The 22,543-nt window shown below is 38.8% G+C and overlaps 1 protein-coding gene and 1 pseudogene across 3 annotated transcripts in view; one reads left to right on the top strand and one right to left on the bottom strand.

The window, feature by feature from the left end:
- The window catches only part of DIAPH2 (diaphanous related formin 2), a 906,095-nt gene that overhangs the window by 695,135 nt on the left and 188,417 nt on the right, over positions 1 to 22,543 (top strand). For all 3 annotated transcript variants that reach the window (XM_023750473.1, XM_023750472.1, XM_014452154.2), the window contains one exon: positions 12,524 to 12,659. In XM_023750473.1, coding sequence (XP_023606241.1) covers positions 12,524 to 12,659 — 136 coding nt within the window. The remainder of the gene's footprint in view (positions 1 to 12,523; positions 12,660 to 22,543) is intronic.
- On the bottom strand, positions 15,383 to 17,169 carry LOC102440963 (annotated as a pseudogene).

The raw sequence follows: 22,543 nt of genomic DNA, 5'->3' as shown, positions 1-22,543 counted from the left end.
AAAAGTGTTGTTACATAAATAAACTAGCCCTGGCTGCTAATTCTTAGAAAATGTGAAGAGTTTCTAAAGTGTCACTACGTTTTGACCTTTTCTGTTATGAAGACCACAGTAGGGAGTTAGGGAGTTTATTTGGGGTTATTTTATGGAAGGTGGTCAGGGGGTGCCTCACTATTAAGGGGGCATTTAAGCAGAGACTTGATGGAGCTGGAGCAAAGGGAACACCAATGTAAAGGCACGGAGGGAAGGAGACCAGTGGGCTGGGACAGAATGATGAAGAAGATGGGGTCAGAGAAGCAGTGGGCCAGATCAAGTAAGGCCTTGAAGGGTGGGAGAGGGCAGTGTAGTCTAGAAAGAGAATGAGCGCAAGCAGTCTGGCCTATAGGAAGTAAGGGACACAGTGTCTCAGCAATCTAAGATAGCAGAACATGTGTTCTTTTGTTTGATTTGGTTTATCATGCTACCTATGGTCCATCATACCATCTATATATGATTCATACCATCTATATATATAAAAGCCTAGCCCTAACTGGTTTGGCTCAGTGGATGGAGTGTCGGCCTGCAGACTGAAGGGTCCCAGGTTCGATTCCGGTCAAGGGCATGTACCTTGGTTGCGGGCACATCCCCAGTAGGGGGTGTGCAGGAGGCAGCTGATCGGTGTTTCTCGATGTTTCTAACTATCCCTCTCCCTTCCTCTCTGTAAAATATCACTAAAATATATATATTTTTAAAAAGCCTAAGCAACCGAATGACCGAACAACCAGTTGACCAGTTACTATGATGTGCACTGACCACCAGGGGGCAGATGCTCAATGCAGGAGCTGCCCCCTGGTGATCAGTGCATTCCCACAGGCAACCTCCTTCGGCCGGCCAACCTCCTGTGGTCCCTCCCCCCGATGGCTGGCCAACCTCCCACAGCCCCTCTCCCAGGCCGGCTGCCCCCCTGCCATTGGCCCCAATTGCTGGCCAGATCAAGGGACCCCACCCATACACGAATCCATGCACCAGGCCTCTAGTATTTACATATGACAATAAGCACAACTTTAATCCCCATCTAACTGCAGTATCAACACATGTGTTCAATGTCTATTACATGAACCAAGTACTTGAGCAAGCTAATCAAGGTTTCAATGACCTCACTGAGACAGTTCTAATCGTAGTCCGTTGGTGAAATATTCATGAGATCTTGCGTAAGAGGAACCTGGGTCACTAGTACCATAAGAAGTGGAAATCTCTGGGAAAGAAAAGTTTAGCAGGATTAAAGTGCTGATCATTCTTCAGACGTACTGATTCTCAGTGTAGTTGCTGCAGCTGCAAAGTCTTTGCCCCAAGCATTTGTCATGTCTCCTTCAATCCAATATGCCCTTTAAACACGGTGAACAATTATAGAAAAGGAATAGCCAATGTTGTTTGATGTTAATTAAAGTGGAGGATTCTTTCCTTTCTTTAATGGAAAGCCTTAATTCGTCCCTACTCGCAGTTGAAAAATCTAATGACTTATTGCCACCATCTTATGTAGGTTTTTCCTCTAATCATCTGGTTGTTCAATGCTGTGTTCAAATGCTGAAAAACTCATCTTGGCTCACATTTTCCCATTTGGCACCTGACATGATCATTCTGAAATGGGAGTGAGAAAGATTGGGAAGAGTATATGAGTCCTTATTTACCTTTGGCATTCTTTAGGATTTCCATCCACTTATACTGACAAATAGGGGATTCTGCCCATGTTACACTTCAGTTAGTGTAACATACATCTGGAGCTGAGTGTCCCAACAACTCTTATCCTTGGTTGCAGGCACATGCAGCAAATGGCCAAAATGACACTAGCTGTCAAAACAACTCAAGCAAAGAATGTGTTAGGTATCTATCTATATGAAGCACAGTAGAAGAGGAGGGAGAATTTTGTTAAAGAAATTTTGTTTTGGTAAAATGATGAAAAGGTGTCATATGTACAATTGCCTTTTATGTTCATGGCCATGCTCAGGGCATCTCTGGGACAGGGAAAGGACAGGGTCTGGACAGACTTTCCAGCTCTATCTATTTTGCCTCCTGTTGTGCCTGGGATTAAATGAGAACCCCACCAACAAGCAAAACGGTTTTACCATTCAGCTTATCTTGTATTTTAAATCCTTCAGTACAAGGTTTTCCAGCAAGACTAGCAGCCTCTTAAGGGTAAAGGTGGCAAAAGTGTATGAGAAAGCTCAGCCAGGCCTGGGGTAGAGGACGGTGTGTAGGCTCATTCTCCCAACTCCCCCGTAAACCTTTAGGCAGAACAAGTGAATACTGCATTCTGAGATAAATACTCACAAAAGAAATAAAAGTAAACTTCTAATTTCCAAATCTAATGGCCTTTCTTTTTTAGAGTTTGTGCTTCATTTTCTCAGGGAGATGAGAGAGCTAACTCCAGATGTTTAAAAACAAACAATGCAAAAACAAAACACTGCCTTCTTCCAGGAAACTTTATCCCCCCAGTGTATGCGAATAGTCCCCTAAGGTGTGTTGAACCTTAAGTAAGATGATGTGTGAATTTCATTATTGCTCCACAGAACAAGATATTCAGTGATGTTTTTGTGTCTTAGATTTGTCCAATATGGTATATTAAAAAAAGAATGTTTCCCACAAACTTCTGTTGTTCATTCTCTCTCTGTCTTTGTTCTCGTGGCTTCAGGAAGGCAAGTCCTATTGTTTGTTCAAAGTTTGTAGGTATGAGAGAGAATGAGTGTGGTTTGTTCATATTTTTACCTGATTCTGCAAAATGGCCATAGCATGAAGGATTCTTCCTTCTCCCCAATAAGTATGTCCATACATGGCCATACTCCTAGGTTGAGTGAAATGGAATCCAGACCCTGGATTGCATAGAGCCATGGTTGGCAAACCGTGGCTCGCGAGACACATGCTGCTCTTTGGCCCCTTGAGTGTGGCTCTTCCACAAAATACCACGTGCGGGCACGCAGTGCGATTGAAACTTCGTGGCCCATGTGCAGACGTCGGTATTTTGTGGAAGAGCCAGTATTTTATGGAAGAGCCACACTCAAGGGGCCAAAGAGCCGCATGTGGCTCGCAAGCCGTGGTTTGCCGAGCCACAGTTTACCGACCACTGGCATAGAGCATTGGTATTGCCCAACTGTGGAATAAACTGATAATGAGTAGAGGCCCAGTGCACAATTTTGTGCACAGAAGGGGTCTGCCCTGATTGGGGTTGGGGGGCGGATCCGGGGCGGGGACAGCTGGATGAAGGGGATGCCGTGGTTGGCAGGCCGGCCCCACCACCTGGTCGAACTCCGGTCGAACTCCTGGTAGAGGGGACAATTTGCATATTACCCTTTTATTATATAGGATAACCCACCACCATTCATTGAACACAGTACCTGGCACTGTGCTTAATGGCTTTATGTGCAACTTCTCATTCATTGCAAAACAACTCTGAAGTCCAGGTATTTCATAGATCAGGAAAGGAGGCTTGGCTCAGTTAAGTAAATTGCCCAAGGGTATAAAGCATGATTGTCACTAGACAGCCAGATTTAAACCATATCTCTCAGCCCTTAAAGGCCATCCTGTGTTCACAAAGGTGTGCCATTCTACTTAGAAGGTTTGGATTATGGGCCCTCACTTAGAGGAACAAAATAAATAGGCCTCTTTCTCATCATTGTTTTTATCCTGGGCATAAAAGTATAGGCCAGGAATCTTTAAAAGTCTTCTCAATAGGATGCATAAAAAATGAAGCTATAGAATCATCATACTTATCTAGGAAAGATAGACTTACCAGGTCTGCAGTTCTTTCAGTTAAATTTGGTGTTCTATGGTATTTTCAAAAGAAATGATTAAAAGAAACATTTTAAAATTTCGAAGTGGTTAGCATAAAACAAAAGAGTTAAAAAAAAAAAACACCTCTAAAAGCCCAGTTTGATTAAAGCTAAGAAAAAGTCGGATACTAGGATAGTTCAAGATAAAAGATGTGGAGAGAATTTCACCTGTTTCATTGAGCTTTCATGAAAAATAATATCTCGATGACACATGTTTAGTGTATAAAAAGATTTTCAATATAATATATACCAGGTTTCTTTATATTGTTGCCAAATGATTTGACTCAATATCATTTGCGAATCCTTCTAACATCCCTGATGGATGAAGAAACGCTCAGCAGTGCACTCTGTGTGCCTCTGGCACTGGAGTTATCAATTTGTTCACCAGGACATTTCCAATTTACATTCTTTTAAGGTTATGTGACTCTACTCTCATACAGCTTCTGATACTGCAATGAATCGCAAGTCTTTCCAAGTATATTCACACAGGTTCCCAGGATGATCCAAAACCCCAAAGAGAAGAAAATACATTTCTAGTCTCTTATGAGGGTAGACTGTGTCAAGATGCTACATTTCTAGTCATAGATCACATCCTCCTGACTTCCAAACAAGAGGGAGGGGCTTGTGCAGAGTAAACCATTGAAAACACGTGGTCATTTGTGTTTAATGACCAAATTCTTGCTGTTCAAACTTTCAGATGTTTCTACTACACATGATAATCAGCGCCACCGTGTGTGTAGTGAGCATTTCTTCTGTACCAGGCATTGTCTTCAGTGTTTTACATAAACACAACTTCCCTTAATCTATTTAGCAACCAAGTGATTTGAGTATCTCCGTTCTGCACATGTGGAAGCCAAAGCTCAAAGTGATAAAGTAACTAACTTGTTCAAGGTCACACAGCTTTTAGGATAAATGATAGGAGCTTGGATTTGACACCAGGTTTACTTGACTCCAGGATCCAATTTCCTTACTAATGTCTCCATTTCTCCACGCCTCAAAAGTACCTTTGGCTTTCAGTGAGATCACAGTGCTTGCTGAGTGCTTCTGTAGTCGGCCCTGGATAGTAAGCCATTGGAGATGATGGAAGGAAGGAATGGTTTTGGTGGTGGTGGTTTTTGTTTTCATATATCTTGTTAAGATTGGAAGATGCTTCCTTTATGTAGACCTGCCATGCATGAGGCTGGCATTTGAGCCCCTTGGAATTTTCTGAAACAGTTTCATCCATTTCTTAAAGTTTAATTGTAATAAATGAGAGGTCTTAGAATTTACATAGGTGCCTTTTTTTGCATATGGCATTTTTGGTCCATAGGTCTCAATTGTTAATTTTGTACAGCAAGGGAAATAAGATTTTTAATTTATTCATATTTTTAGTGAGGCAATAGAGATTTCAGTGAGAGATGTAAAATTATATATTTCACAATAAATCCTAGAGACATCTGTTATATTTTGCTCCTTTTGTATTTCTTACTGGCTTTTGAAAAATAGATATGCCAGTAAAACTGAGGCTTTGTTCTGTGACTATTTCTTATCTTATTTGAGGTTACTACCAAAACACTTTCTCAATTAGCATCCTTGTAACAGAATGCAGTCCTATACATTGACAGAATCTAATCAGTTGGCTTTCTCAGCCCAATAAATAATAATTAATGCTTACTTAAGGATGATAGTACTCATACATTAGTGTTCTCAAATGTTTATGAGGGTCCTAGCTGGTTTTGCTCAGTGGATAGAGCGTCAGCCTGTGGACTGAAGGGTCCCAGCTAGGGTCCCAGGTTCGATTCCAGTCAAGGGCACATGCCTGGATTGCGAGCTCGATCCCCAGTTGGGGGCTTGCAGGAGGCAGCCGATCAATGGTTCTCTCTCATCATTGATGTTTATATCTCTCCATCTCCTTTCCTCTCTGAAATGTAAAATAAATAAATAAATGTATGTTTAGTGAGGCTCGGCAAATATAAAGTGTTGCTAAATCACAGCCAATTATTTAAGGTGTTGTTTTTTTTAACCTGGGCTTAAATTTGCTCCTGTTGCTTTTATTCTTTAAATCATTTGGGTTCTGTTAATAGGAATGAGGATGAAAAGAAAATATCTCATCCCTCAAGGGAATTCTCTCCCCATCAGATTTCACTTTTTTTTTTTTTGAAATGTGTTATCTTTCACTCTAGTAAAAGTCAAGATTGATGATATGGAACCATAGTTAAGATTTGCCTTACTCTTTTAATATTTTTTCTTAAAGAGAGAGAAACAGGCCTGTGTTTCCCTCCCCTAAGTTGTTAAAGTCAGAGCTAAAGTATAAAAACATCAAGAGGAATAGGGTCTTCTTTTCAGCATGAGGCCGCTTCATGAAGACAGAACTGGTGGCATCAGGACCAGAATTATACTTCACAGTCTGTGTGGCTTGAAAAAATATATGTCTCTGTAGATGCTTCCATTCCTTTTCATTACTGCCAAACCACAGAAATTATTTTCCTCTGCTGTTTTGATCTCTTTAGAATCACACAGGCCATTTCAAAGCATGTGCTTGTTTTGTAGTTCAATCTATTTCTGAAACATTTAAGATGTAAACTAAAGAACCTATTACTTGGTCTGTTTCATCATTGACTATATCTATATTTATGTTGTTTCATAGTGCCAGTTGCAAGCCTCCATTTTATATAGAAATTTAATCTATTCACATCTGCCAGATTTCTTCATTAGCGATTCGTTTGATGTTGACTTATTCCTTCTACCCTAATTGTATCAATTTAGATATAAACAATTTTTTAGTTTTACTCCATTTTCAAGAAATAAAAAGGAAAGGAGTATATGGAGAATGCTACAGAAATAGTATGATTCATGTCCATGAACCTTGGACTGCCTATCAGTAATCTACATCAGTACTTCTGTTCTCAAAATATGGCTTAGATTTGGGCTTTTGTATTTTTATAATGAGTCTACTGTTTTCATTAGAGGATCTTAGTCTGTGAAAGGATACCTATAAAAAAATCAATTTTAAAATCAACAGTCTTGGGAATAGAATTGCCAGATTTATCAAATAAAAATGGATGCCCATTTAAATTTGAATTTCAGATAAACCATGAATATCTTCAGTACCAAGGTGTCCCAAATATTACATGATTGTTTTAGTATAAGTATATCCCAAATATTATATGCATAATGAATAATTTTCCTACCAATGAGTCCCAAACATTACATGAATTTTGTAAGTATAGCTTAAGTATAGTATGGAATATACTTAGACCAAAAAGATAATTCATAGTTTACCTGAAAGTAAAATGTAACTGAGTGTGCTGTATTTTATTTGGCAACTCTGCTTGGAAGGCATCATGGTAGTATAAGTGAACACATGTGGTTTTTGTTACTTAAGTAACTGGGTAGCCTTGGGCATCTCACTTAACCCACCTGAACCTAAGTTTCATCATCTGTAAAATGAGAGAAAATAATAGATATTTGCAGATTTTCTATAAAGACTAAAAAATATTTATTTATAACACCTGGAACATAATAGAGTCTTGTGAAAAAGTAGCTGTTATTATCAGAACAAGGAAGAAATACAAATGGAAGTTACCAGTTTTTTGTGTTTTTTTTTAGCTTCATAATAAATAACAGCATTCAGTTAAACAGCTCATTCAATTAATAATAGAAGAGTCCACCTAGATGTTGGTGACTATATACCAGATCAGAGATTTGACCAATAATAAAATATACACAAGCATTAACCTTCCTCCGCTCCTCTATTACTTGCCTGTTATGCTACTTACCAAAGGTCGCATAACTTATTAGTATCAGCCTGAATATACGTTGCCTTTTCACATTGTCTTTTTTTTTAACTAATTCACATTTTTATTTCAGTCCTATCTTTCTCAAACATCAATTTTATAAAATTTTATTGAGATCTAATTTACATATAAAATGCAGCATTTTGAAGTATACAATTCAGTAGTTTTTATTATATTCACAAGGTTGTGCAACCAACACCACTGTCTAGTTCCAGAACATTGTCATTAACCCAAAAGAACACATACTCAGTAGTAGCTACTCCACATTTCCCCCTCTCCCAGCCTCTGGCAACCACTAATCTAATTTCTGTTTCTATAGCTTTAACTGTTCTGGATAGTACTTATAAATGGAATCATGCCACATGTGGTCTTTTGTGTCTGACTTCCTTTACTTAGCATGATATTTTAAGGTTCATCCATGTTGCAGCATGTGTCAGCACTTCATTCTTTTTATGATTGAACTAGAGGCCTGGTGCATGAAATTCGTGCATGGGTAGGATCCCTAGGCCTGGCCGATGATCAGGGCTGATCAAGGCCTTCCAGCTACAGGCCAAGGCCTTCCTTCCCTGGCTGCTGGCTGCCAGCCAGGGCCTTTCTTCATTCTGCGCCGCCCCCTGGTGGTCAGTGCGTGTCATAGCAAGCGATTGAACTCCCATTTTCCCCAGTCAAACTCCTGAGGGGGCAATTTGTATATTAGCCTTTTATATATATACTAGAGGCCCGGTGCACAAAAATTTGTGCACTCCGGGGAGGGGGGGGGAGGGGGGTTCCCCAGCCCGGCCTGTACCCTCTCGCAGTCTGGGACCCCTCAGGAGATAACGACCTGCTGGCTTAGGTCTGCTCCCAGGTGGCAGAGGGCACGCCCAATCCCTAGGTGCAGCCCCTGGTCAGGCTCAGAGCAGGGCCGATTGGGGAGTTGGGGCACCGCCCCCTGTCATGCACAGAGCAGGGTGGATCAGGAGGTTGCGATGCCACCCTCAGTCACGCTCAGGGTAGGGCCTATTGGGGGGTTGGGGCACCGCCCCCTGTCACACTCAAGGCAGGGTCGATGGGGAGGTTGTGGCGCCACCCCCTGTCACGCACAGAGCAGGGCCGATCAGGGGGTTGGGGTGCTGCCCCCTGTCACAGAGCAGGGCCGATCAAGGGGTTGGGGAGCTCCCCCCTGTCACCCACAGAGCAGGGCCAATCAGGGGGTTGGGGTGCCGCCACTCTCACACTCAGGGCAGGGCCAATGGGGAGGTGATGGCTCTACCCCGTCACACACAGAGCAGGGCCCGGGGGGGGGGGGGGGTTGGGCGCTGCACCATGTCATAAACAGAGCCGCAGGGGGATCAAGGGGTTGGGGAGCTCCCCCCTATCAGGCACAAAGCAGGGCTGATCAGGGGGTTGGGGCGCCTTCCCCTGTCATGAAAAGAGCAGGGGGGAAAGGGAGGTTGTGGCCCCGCCCCCTGTCACACACAGAGCCGCAGGGGGATCAGGAGGTTTGGGCGCTGCCCCCTGTCACGCTGATCCCGGGGTTGGGGAGCCTTGGAGCTCCCCTGATCCCGGGGCTGGGAGGCATATTACCCTTTTACTATATAAGAAAAAAGCCTGGTGCACGGGTGGGGGCTGGCTGGTTTGCCCTGAAGGGTGTCCTGGATCAGCGTGGGGGTCCCCACTGGGGTGCCTGGCCAGCCTGGATGAGGGAATGATGGCTGTTTGCAGCTGGTCACACACCCTTCAGGGGGGGGGTCCCCACTGGGTGCCTGGCCAGCCTGGCTGAGGGGCTGAGGGCTGTTTTCAGGCTGGTGGGTGACTGAAGCTCCCAACCGCTCCTTTTTTTTTTTTTTTTTTTTTTTTTTTTTTTATTCTGGGCCAAGGCCTCTGCTGCTTAAAGCAGGTATCTGGTTTGTTTTGATTCTATAATCGAAACACTGTATCATCTCCAGCTCTGAGATCCCGGCTGGCTGAAAGCTGGTTTCTGGGGTTTTGTTTAGCTTCTATATTTGTTACAATGTTTCAAACTGCCAGCTCAGAGGCCGGCAGCGGCAGGCGGGGAATGTTGGAGTCCCCCTTCACTGAAGCAAGCAAGCCTCATGTTCGCTTGAAGCTGCCTGGCTGCCGGCCGCCATCTTGGCTGGCAGTTAATTTGCATATCACCCTGATTAGCCAATGGGAAGGGTAGCGGTCGTACGCTAATTACCATGTTTCTCTTTTATTAGATAGGATAGATAATATTTCATTGTATGGCTATTTAACACATCTTCTTTATCCATTTATCAGTTGATGAACACTTGGGTTGTTTCCACTTAGTGACTATTAGGAATAATGCTGCCATGAACATTCTTGTACAAGTTTTGGTATGATTATGTGTTTTGTTTTTGTTTTTTCCCCTTAGGTCTATATCTAGGAGTGGAATTGCTGGGATAGATTATAACTCTTTGTTTAACATTTTAAGCAACTGTTTTCCAAAATGACTCATTATTTTGCATTTACACATTTCTCCACATCCTCACTTGCTATTATATTATTATTTCAGCTCTCCTAATGGGTGTGAAGTGGTACCTCATTGTGATTTTGATTTGTCATTTCCTAGTGATTAATTACCTCAAACACCTTTTCATGTACTTGTTGGTTGTATGTATATTTTCTTTCCAAAAAGATCTATTCAAATCCTTTGCCCATTTTTAATTGGGTTATTTGTCTTCTTGTTGTTGAGTTGTAAGAGTTTTTTTTATATATTCTCATCAGAAAGATGATTTGCAAATATTTTCTCCCATTCCGTGGGTTATCTCTTCACTTTCTTGACAGTGTCCTTTGATGGATGAAAATTTTTAGTTTTGATCAAGTCTTACCTATTTTTTCCTTTGGTTGCTTGTGCTTTTGGTATCATATCACATTATCTTTTCTTCCTTGAAGAATAAAACACACACTAAACTAGGAATAAAGAGACACGAGCTCTATTCTCACCTCTGCAATTACTGAAATGTGTGAGCTTAGGCAAGTGCTTAAACTCATTGGGAACTCAGTTCCACATCTGTGAGAAGAAGCTGGGTTCAGCAGAGCAGGCACTTTGTAACGTTTGTGAGTATGTTATCTGTATGAAAACCCTAGGTTAGTAGTTCTCAACCTGGATTACATGTGGCAGTCTCTGAAGACATTTTTGGTTGTCACAGCTGGGGAATGGTTGCTACTGGCATCTAGTGAGTAGAGGTCAGGGGACCGTAACATGTACAATGCACAGGATGGCTCTTCAACAAAGAATCATCCAGACCAAAATGACAGTAGTGCTGAGGTTGAGAAGCCCTGCTCTAAAATTCTATTTCTGTTATTCCAGCTTCTTTTCAGTGGGGATCTTTGAGGCTGTCTTCAGGAGCCAGAGCATTTTGTGCTCTTAACCTAATGCTAGAGGTCCCAGCCTTATGGGGGCAGTGGAAGGGAGAGGTACCAATAATTCTTGCAAGTCAGGAGATCTTTTTGAAAGTGTTTTCAGGGCTTTTAAAAACTATTGTGCCTTCTAATATGAAGAGAAATATTTCGATACAGACACCTCCAGGCAAAGTCTTGTAGATGTGTTCTTGTTATTGAGTCCTTTTCTTTAGGGTTTCTGGAACAAAATAGTTTTTGTGAAATAGTTGGTACATACTATGAAGTATATTTAATCAATCATAATGGGAAAAAAGAAACAGAACAGCTTGATGGGAGAAATGTGCAGTTCATATGTCTCAGTATTAGTGAATTCTTCGACCTCAAAGGAAGTTAATATTGTTATTCAGCTGATCAGTTCACTTCAACTTTATCCCATACTATCTACTGGAATGTCCTGATTCACCTGAGTTCCATAAATAATCTATCTAAAATAAAATAGACAATATCTTGAAATATGTTGCAGCATTTATGAAGATATTGGCATGTAAAAAGCTATTAAACTTGCAGGTATTTCTTTCTTGTGATAATATGGCTGATTATTTCATGCTTTGCACCATTAGATATAATTGTTACCACCACAACCACCACCGCTGTTATCATCATAGACTCAGTATTCTAAGCACTGTATAAGTGTATCTCATTTTTTGTCACAAAAATCTTATGAGGTAGTTTTTTTTAATCCTCACTTTGCAGATAAGAGCATAAGGTACAATAATGTTGTAAAATACTTGCTAAACCATATTTCCATATTAAACATTTTCTTGTATACCAAAACTGTTTCTTATTTCAACAACAGAGAAAGTATGTTTATTATTAAGTCTGTAAACATTCATGTCCTGAATTTTCTGGGACCCTAGGTAATGTTAATTAAAGCCTGAGTTATTTCTAATTTTTTCAATGTCTTACGGTTATTGGTTCTTGTAGATTATATACATACTAGAGGCCTGGTGCACAAAAATTTGTGCACTCAGGAGGGTCCCCTCAGTCTGGCCTGTGCCCTCTTGCAGTCTGGGACCCCTTGGGGGATGTCCACCTGCTAGCTTAGGCCCACTCCCCAGGGGATCGCAACTAAGCTGGCAGTCAGACATCCCTCTGGCAGCCCGGGAGCTCTCGGGGAATGTCCACTTGCCAGCGGGGAGCAGGCCTAAGGTGCAGTTGGACATCCTTAGCGCTGCTGAGGAGGCAGGAGAGGCTCCCGCCACCACCACTGTGTTGGCAGCCATCAGCCTGGCTTGTGGCTGAGCAGAGCTCCCCCTGTGGGAGCACACCGACCACCAGGGGGCAGCTCCTGCATTGAGCATCTGCCCCCTGGTGGTCAGTGTGTGTCATAGTGACCAGTCATTCCCAGTCTTTCTGCTGTTAGGGTCAATTTGCATATTACTCTTTTATTATATAGGATGTAGCTTGAAGCTACTGTAATACTTTTCCATCTCTGGACACCCATGTGCATGTGTGAATATATAATTATAAAATGGTAAAACTTCTCCAATATATATAAGTAATGAAAGGATTTTTGTTTAACTTTTTTAAAATATACAGGAAGCAGTAAAAGAAAATAACAAGAGAAAAGAAATGGAAGAGAAGACTAGGAGGGCAAAGCTTGCAAAAGAGAAAGCCGAACAAGAAAAGCTGGAACGCCAGAAGAAAAAGAAACAGCTCATTGATATAAACAAAGGTATGAAGTACTTCCATGTTTTAAATGATCTATAAAGTGCAAAGTAATTGCATTTAATTAATTTTGGATTATAAAGTGAATTGTGTTATTGGTAGAAAAATTCACAATATTATTAGTTACTTGTGTTAAATTCTCTCATGAAATTATCTGCATTTCTTGTCACCCTACACTGAGCACTCAGGATTTTTGGCAACCAATTCAAGGTAATATGTTGTTGAAACAGTCTTTTTCTCTTTGTTATTTTATTTTTTTGCCCAATTATGTTCTGGATGAGGCAGTGGTGAGGGAAGAAGGGGGCAAGATGAAGAGTTTACTGGTATGGGGAGATGAGCCTTATAGCTCCAATTTTCATTTTGTTGACACAGAGCAGCAATAATTAACACTCTTCCTAGGGGGCTTGAACATTTCAAGTCATAATTGATACCGACAGCACTATTATAAACAGAAAAAACTAGGGAGCAGCATCCTGCTCAGCTGTGAGCCTAGGAACAAAATGCTGGTATATCCACATAGTATAAAGTAGTTGTTTTGTTGGTTAGCAAGAATGACCATAGATTAAAGGTAGTTTTTTTGTTTGGTTTTGTTTTCTTTCCACAGAAGAGAAGGTAAATAAAGTGATTGGCACCAGATAGCTTCCCCCTGGAAATATTAGAATGAAAAAGCATAGTCTTTGCCACTGAAGGTTAGAGAATTTAAAAACAAAGCAAAATCAGAGCAAGAATAAAACAATATGATCAATATGGACCCCCTATTTCTAAATACAGTGATAGCCAAAATCGTAAGCACTGTATAATGTTGAGCATGTGCCATGTGCTGTTCTAAGACTTTCACATGTTTGAAGTAAATTAATCCTCATAACATCTCTATGAGGTAGGTATTATCTCACTTTGCAGATGAGGAAACTGAGGCTCATAGAAATTAAGGAATTTGCCCAAGGTCACACAAACAGAAATTATTGGCACCAAGATTAGAATCCAAGCAGTCTGGCTAGGGAATCTTTGCTCTTATAAATGCATTGTCAAATAATAATAATAACCACAAACAAACAAAAAACATGTAGTGCTTGCTATGTACCAGGAACTTTGCTGGGAGATTTACATAGGTGAACATATTTAAGCCTCATAAAATCCTTTTAGGAAAGTGCTACTATCTCATTTTAAGATTAGAAAACTAGGCACAGAGAAGTTAAGTAGCTTGCTCAAGTTCACAAAGATAGTAAGAGATAGAACCAAAATCTGGACCTAGGCAGTCAATGGCCCAAGTTCATTAGTAATTATTATGATATATTTTATTATAATTATTAATCAGTATCAATTATTCTGTGGTAATATTTCTAAATGGCTAATCTGAAATAATATCTATACCCATTAAGCTTATCCTTCACAACATTAGAATGTACAAAAATTTTCAGGAATTGACTATAGTTTATGTTTTCTAACCATGAAATAAATATAACATAATTTAAAGAACTAAAAAAGTAGACAGCTGAGGTAAAATAATAGTATCAACATCATTTATCAATCTTCATAGAATATGGTCTTGTTCCCACACCACACCACACCACACCACACCCCCCTCCCCAAGTATTTATCAACTTTCCACTATTTTCCTAAAAACGTATCTATAAAGAAAAAAAGAAATAAAGGACCTATATTGATTGTTCCTATAATATATATTCTTATTCACCAAGATTTTGTTAATTACCTCTTCAAATAAAATTGAAGACATAGGATAAAGATCCAAATAACTTCTTAAGCACATGCTTAGCTGAGTGGCCTGAACATGAAAGACACACTTTAAAATAGGATTTATCTTTGTGTGTTGTTACCTTATCTCTATTTACAGATCAATCAAATAGCAAACTTCACCATGAAGTTCTTGAGTTGTGGCCCATATGTTGCAAATACTTATTATTTTTATTTATTGTAATATTATTTTACACCGTGTATGTGTGTTAGTCCTTATAAATATTTTTCAACAAGAAAGCCTTTCATTGGAAGTATATAGTCTTTTTTATTGTAGATATTTCAATTTATTATTTACATATTAGTCATAGTTGAAAAAGGAATTATAATCTCATTCTCTAGAACATGGGAAGACAATGGAAGGTACTGTTATACAAATGGAATATGTGAATGTAAATGGTATATGTGATTTTCAACCACATTCATATTACACAGTTTTAAAATGATCTAATCTCTTACAATGACCAATTACTTATTTGAAAACATAGAGTTGATTGAGGATATATGCCACCTAAGTATCAGTTCAAAGACATAAACAATTTTATTGGTGGTACTTATTATGTGTGAAGAAAAGAACTGTTTACAATATATAACTCATGTTTCAGGAGACATGATTTAACAGTTAAGTTTTTATATTACAAAGCAAGTTTAAGTATTAATTATCTTAGAAACAAACCACCGAAACTAGAATGACATTTAACTATATTCAAGGAAGATGGTAAATTAGTTGACAAAATTTACCTACCTACTAGAGAAAATCTTAATCTGTTGAGATAGACAATGTAGGTAGGATTTAGCTTTTTGTCACACAGAAGGCAGCACCTGATATTATGTGAACGTTAGTTTTAAAAAAAAAAAAAGCTTACTGCCACGAATACTTAGGTACTTGGCCAACTTCTGACCTAAGAGACATATGAAGCCACAACAAACAAACAAAACACCCCAGGAATAATAAAAACCTTCTTTCTTATCATAGCTTTATTTCTCTTCTATTGTTTCAGTCTCCAAATACATCTGGCACAGCGCTGCATTAGGGTCGTATATAAGCGCATCAGTCTCATCTCCCAACTCTGTTAACTGTTCCAGTGAACACACACAAGGATAATGGTCTTTTAACATATATGGCAATTTAGAAGTCTTTTCTTGAAGACATTGAAAATGTCTAACTGGTGTCAGAAACTGTAGCTCTTTAAATGTAGAATTTGTTTTGTCCAACTGCATTTTCTTTTTTACATTTTGCAAGAATGGTGTAGTAGACATATTCTATTTAATTAAGCAACTCTCCCTAGTTTCTGCATTGGAGGTTTTGACATCATTGGTTATCTTGCTCTTTTTCGCAATCTTGAAATACCACATTTCTATGATGTTTATTTTCCATTTCAGGTTTTCCTGACTTTAGATTTGTTCTTCGGTTGAACAAGTCTCCTCAAAATTTTCTCCAAATGTAACTTTTTCTTGACTCTTCATTGTTAGAGTATCTCCAGTTGCATGTTGCATTTCTTCAGTAGGCTGAGCTCTTGCCAGAATGGCCTTCTCATAGATTGCGATAATATTTCCAATAGAACTGTAAGTGCTTCAACACGTGCATACCCAATATTTAGCAAGCTTTTTTTGGCATCTGAAATATTTTTAATCGGCTCATTCAGTGTGTCCAACATTTCTTCTTTGGGGCATCCCTCATTAATCAGCTTTAGGCCTTCACAAAATGTCTTGTTTACTTTTCCAGGAAATAGTCGGTGTTCATCTTCTGACGTGGTAGTCCAAAGGACCCAACTGATTTTTCATTTCCGGTTCAGGCTGGGGAACTACTGAGCTAGGAGGATTTTTAGCATTCTTCTTTGCTAGCTCTCCACTCACTCAGATGAGCTTTTCTTTCTTTGTAGTTTCTTTGGGATGAACCCATCTACACAATAGGTATCTCATCTATCGATACTTGCTTTTGCTATAGTATGTCCACACTGGTCTTTGGATTTTGACTTTTCTATCAGTTTGGTGTTAGAAAATGAAGCTGGCCTGGCTGTGATTTCAGATGTGATGCTCCTTGATATTTTCTTATTTCTTTTTACTTCCTGAGAAGAGCTGGGTTTGACGCTAAAGAAAACTATTTAATTGTAGTAATTCTTTCTCATGAGACCCTTTCCGAATTGTAACATTGGCAGAGGTTCCACTGATGCCTTGTTTCAGGGAGCCCAGGGTACCATGGGTATTATTGTGGTTTACTATATGAATTGAACTCACATTGAACAATTTGGCCACAAGCACAGGGTTCTTGAGCATGTTAGCACCTTGCTTTAGTTTCCTGTGGTTACTTGTTTCTTTTTATTATTGTTTTAATGTGAAACGCTTGGATTAATGTCATACATTGACCTTGGGGCTCATCTTTAATTGGTAACAACTGCAGATTTTTATTATGATTGTCCAAATTATGTGTGTCAATTGCTATAGTTGAATTGGTTAATTCAGCAGAAGGTTTTAAAGGAATATACTTTTTTCCTGTTGTAATATTAGTCTTGTGCCTTGTAGTTCTAAGGACATTTTCTTTATGAGACTTTTTTGTCTTAGGTTTCTTCTTGCACATGACCCTCATGTGTCATCACTCTCTGGTTGCTACTGGATAATATCTGATTTTCCTGTTTACATGCAAAAAAAGTTTTTCTTTTGAACAGATGTTTCTTGAATTTTTGTTTTCTTTGCTCTCCAAACACGAACTGGGCTCTCCGACTCAGAGGAAGCTGCGGGTGGTATGACACTGCTGGGGCGCTCATCGCAGTGCGAGGTCACATGTGGTCTTAATTAAGGTGAAAAGATGCTGAAAAGAAATAATAATTAGAACAGCATTGCGTGTCAAGATGGAACTCAGTGTCAGTGAGCTTCTCAGACAGTGTCTCATAAAAAACGCCGTTGTTAACTAGGTGTAAGTCAATTACAGACATTCTGAGAACCTGGGAGGAAGCATGGTAGAGCTACACAAAATGTGACTCCATGGGAGATGTGAGAATGAGGTACAGTCAGAAAGTGATTTAGAGAACTTTAAATGTGTCCAATTAGAACAGTGTATTCCACTTGCCATTGCAGGAACATTGTAATCTTACTTTCCACTGAACGAGAGATGACAGAATATTTGACTGCCATTGTGAGATACCTATTATGTAGAGCAGAGATTTTCAGTCTTTTTCATCTCATGGCACACAAAGTAATTACTAAAATTCCGTGGCACACCAAAAATATATATTTTTGCCGATCTGACATAAACTAGGTATAATTTTGATTCATTCACACTGGACAGCTATTGTTATGCTCGCTGTTGTCGTTTTTTTTTTTATTTGACAGTCTAAGGAAAAAGAGGTCGGTGCCCCTGATTAAATTGTCAATTGTTGCATGTTTTAAAAATTCTTGTGGCACACTGGTTGAAAATCACCGATGTAGAGTGTAGACATATTTCAGAACATGTGACTAGAGATGCACATCATTGGAACCAAGGATCTTAACTAAAGTGAAGAGTCCCTTGGGTAAAGAAAATCACTTGAAAATTACAAACAGTGTACTATTTCTGTAAATTTCAATTTCAGATCAACTTAGCAAACTGCAAACCTCTCTCTTTTAAAAAAATATCCTGTGACCCCATATAGCTAATAAGTAACAACAATAAGATATATTTACCTGGCATGCAAAATTATGTACATCATCAAGAAAAAATATTTTAGAATTTACTTATTCAGAAGAACAGACTAAAGCAAACACAAAAGGGTATTTCTGTAATCTAGATGTGATCAGAATTAAGTAAAAGTATCATGAAAACCAAGCAGCCAGAGGATTATATCTTTTAGGTTAAATCTGTAAAAAAAAAAAATACCATGTTTAAGGCTCCATTTTGAGAGCATTGGGGATCAGGAGGCAGAGGCCAGGATAAGAAATAGTATATTTTAATCATGAAGGAAATAAAAGGCATGATTATATGTGAAATAGTCATTTTGTAAACATTAAGTGGTATGACTGAAAAGTTATTAAAGCCTGCATGTCAAAAAGTGGAGACCAGCCCTAGTTCTGCCACTTACTAGCCTTATGCTTGTTCTGGTCCTTCATCTCTTCATGCCTCAGTTCCTCATCTATAATGTAGGATAATGACATTTACCTCCTATAACAGTTTTAGTGAAGAGTAAATGAGTTATTTAAGTACAGTATATAACATGGGGCCCAGAGTATATTTGTAGCTACTGATAATTAGTCATTTTGTGCAATTGAAAAATCTCAAAAAAAAAACACAAATTCAAGACATAGTCCCCACCCTCCCGTGATTTACAGTTTTGTCAGAGAGAGATGTAGGGGCTGAAAACTCTTTTCCAGCAATCAAGCTTAGGTTCATTACCTGGGGCCCTGTGAATTAGACTGAAAAAAGATGGATTATCAAGAAAAACAACAACACCAGTTTATTGAATGCATGCATTACCCAGGGAGGTGGGAGCACTCGGTGATGAGTAACTCAAAGGGGTGGTTAGAACTTGGGCTTATATAGCAGCTTCACAACAGAAAAATTCATTTTCAAAAAAATTTAAATAAAACAAGGGAAAAGGATTTTGAGTTTCTAGAGGGGCAAATTGTGAGAGGGTAAATATATGGGGAACTAATGAAGGTAAGGGCTAGTTAACATTTTGTCTGTAATGCCTCTGGCGCTGTCTCTGAACTAATCAGGTATATCTAGAGTTGCTTCTGGTGATTAACTTCCGTCCTTCCTGGTACAGAGGAGAAGAGGGACACCTTTATAAATATATGTCCTGTTTTTAGGCAAGTAGGGGGAGGGTAGAGAGCTTATCTTGTATTTGTTGCTTCTTATTGCCTTCCTTTCAAAATAATCCTCCTGCCTAAGTGGCATATTTTGGGGTGACATAGTCTGCTATCTTTCAGGTGAAATAAATCTGAACCAGCAAAGTGTAAACTGTGTACTGATAGATAACAGAGATTATTTAGAACTATCTAAAAGGGGAAATCCGCCCTAGCTGGTTTGGCTCCATGGATAGAGCATTGGCCCTCGGACTGAAGGGTCCTGGGTTCAATTCCGGTCAAGGGTATGTACCTCAGTTGCAGGCTCAATTCCAGGCTCTGGTCAGGGTGTGTGAGGGAGGCAAACAATCGATGTCTGTCTCTCACATCAGTGTTTTTCTCTCTGTCTCTTCCTCTCCCATCCTCTCTCTAAAAATCAATATATCCTCAAGTGAGGATAAATATACTCAAGTGAGGATTAACAAAATAAAATAAAAGGGGAAATTAATTAAGTTTGATAAAATAATGTAAAGTTTCATGGAAAAGGCTAAGCATAGTCTCAGGGCATATCAGTAGAACTAGACACTGAAGGATGGGTAGTATTTGGCTAAGCAAAGGCGAAAGTGGTCAAGTAAAAGAGAATAACGTCAGTAGTAGTGCACGTCAGCACGTAAGGCATCAGGCCTCATGTAGGATATGTTTAATGGCCCATAGGAAAGTACATCAAAATGATTAAGAAGATAGCTCTTAAGTTCAAGTCCCACATCCACAAATGACTAGCCATATAATCTCAATGTACTCATCTATAAAATGGAATAATAGCGCCTTCCTTGTTATCATGACAGCTAAATGAGATAACTCACAGAGACTCGTGTTATTTATACTATAGTCTGTCAATTATATGTTGACATCTTTGGTTTCTGATAAATAGTTCAATGTTCAGTAAATATTTTCTGATATTGTCATTACAGGGAAGTGTTTGAATTGGAAAACTGTTGGAAAGGTAGGAAGACTGTTGGAAAGATTGTGAACAGCCTTCCAAGTCACACGGGAGTTGTGTTGTGATGAGGTTGGAGAGCCAAGGTGATTGTAGGAATTTGTTCAGAGATTCCCAGGACAGTGAGCCAGAAGCACAAGAAAGGAGAGGTGACTACAAGGTAGATGTAGTTGGAAAAGGACAGTGAAAGGTGAGAAGAAGAAAAAGAATTAGCTCATACCTTATTCTGTCTTCAAAGGAGTTTAAACCTGAGGCAGTTTAGGAAGGTGGTAACAGGAAGGAAATTTTCTTATAACAGGAGTTTCTAGCAACAGATTCACTAATAGCGAAGATTTTTTTTTCTTTTAAAGAGCAGCTTATTTTACCAATATATAATTATGCATTGATATTTTTGACATATTGGGTTATTTCATTCATTCAACCAACATTTATTGCACCATTTCCCAAATAATTATAATTAGAGCATGCACAGTAATACACTATTTATTTAAATGTAAAATTGAGAAAGCTAATTTCATTGCAGCAAGAAATATGCTAAATCAATAAATGTACTCTAAAATGTGTAGTAGTATATAAACTATGCAAAGTACTTGGTATAATCTATGTTCTCCAACCTTTGATTATATTAGTATAGATTATAATTAACTTAGGGACCACTAAAAATAAATTAATTAATTCTGTAGGTAGAGTAAGGAGGCTTACCAAATATTTGTAATATTTGTGAGTAAATCTCTTTTCATGTTTATCTCTTTTCAAATTTATTGCAAGGACTGAGAAGAAGCAATAAAAAGAAATGCATTTTTAAAAAAGGTTGTTTTGAGATTGGAAACTCCAGTGTGTTTTGTATGCAAATATTATTTAATCAGGAACAGTGTTGTTCCTCCTTATATAAGATTATATGGAAATTAGAATTGCCTAGTTTCTTCTAGGATGATAATAAAGAATGATCTACTTTAATGAGATCTGATGATAAATCAGTCTTCTGAGAGTGAATTAGCAAATTTTAAACAATAAACCTAAATATTTAAACTCTATGATTAGTGGTGGATAGAATTTTTTTCTCTGTTTTCTAAGTTTTAAAATAATTACATCTTGTAAGTAAATGAGTTCCTTTTACATTACATTATTTTATGCTGCATAGGTCAAAACTGTATTTCCTAATGTCATACCCTTGACATTATATTACAGTAACCAAAATTATATATTAGAATACCCATAATTAATGGAATTGATCCTGGTAGTATTAAAGCTCTCCTGAGAGTATAAATTATTGAGACAATATAGGTACCATCAATCTGGCATATTTCACAAATGCTTATGAATGGCTCATAGATGCAACTGCAAAAGCTAAACAAAGCTTGTAGACTTTGTGGGTCTAGAAAAAAAATCATTGACCTAATAAGCCTTATCTATGAAGGAAAAATAATATCTGGCTGATATTTCACTTATTTAAATTGCCTTGCTCCCTACATTAGCAAACATTTCAAGAAATCTATGTTAATTCACTGTCAGAAATTTTCTGTGTTCTCTAGGTTTGTTTTTTCAGTGAAGATTTATGGGGCTTTTTCAGCAAAAAAAAAATATTCATCACAGTAAAAATTTGCACAGGTCTTTAGAGGTTTTAGCAAACTAAGTTATTTAGTATAAATGTGGGGCTTTGTTATTTTAATGAAACATCCTTAGCCCGTTTTAGGTAACATCATGCCACACTACTGCAATTCATTCAATAAACACTCCTTGAATTTCTGAGTACAAGTACTGGGTTAAGGCATTGAGGTATAAGAGGAGCTCCCACAGTAGCAACCATCCAATGATAAAGCACATCCTGTTGGCTGATTCTGATGACCCTGTGACATGTCATCTCAGACAGATCTTTCATTGGGTTAGCTTTCAGGCCAGATGAGTTCAACCTTTTCCCCCTTGGAGCCAAACAAACCTGAGTTCAAATTCTGGCTCTGCACCCTAAACAATGTAACTTTGGGCAATTCACCTCTGTGATCCTCAGCTTCCTTGCCTATAAAAACAGGGGAAAGAAGGGCACCTGCCTCCTAGGAACTTCATAAGAATTAAATGGGAGAATACAAATCTCTTAGCACTTGCCTGGCACATGGTTAGCACTTAAATATTAAATGTTGTTAGCCCATTCATAATAATAGCTATTTCAATGAACAGATCCAGGAAATCTATTAATGGCAATAATCACTACAATAAAATCTTGGTGACTAGAATGCCTGGGGAAGAGATGTTTTGATTAATTGGATTTTATAATTATGCTAGAGGCCTGGTGCATAAAATTCGTGCACAGGGGGTGTGTCCCTAAGCCCGGCCTGCACCCTCTCCAATCTGGGACCCCTGTGGGATCAGGCCTAAACAGGCAGTCAGAC

The sequence above is a fragment of the Myotis lucifugus genome, unplaced genomic scaffold (genome assembly GCF_000147115.1).
Source record: "Myotis lucifugus unplaced genomic scaffold, Myoluc2.0 scaffold_13, whole genome shotgun sequence".
In the NCBI taxonomy this organism is placed as follows: domain Eukaryota; kingdom Metazoa; phylum Chordata; class Mammalia; order Chiroptera; family Vespertilionidae; genus Myotis; species Myotis lucifugus.
The sequence above is the reverse complement of the archived record's forward strand: the minus strand, read 5'-3'. Positions and strand labels throughout refer to the sequence as shown.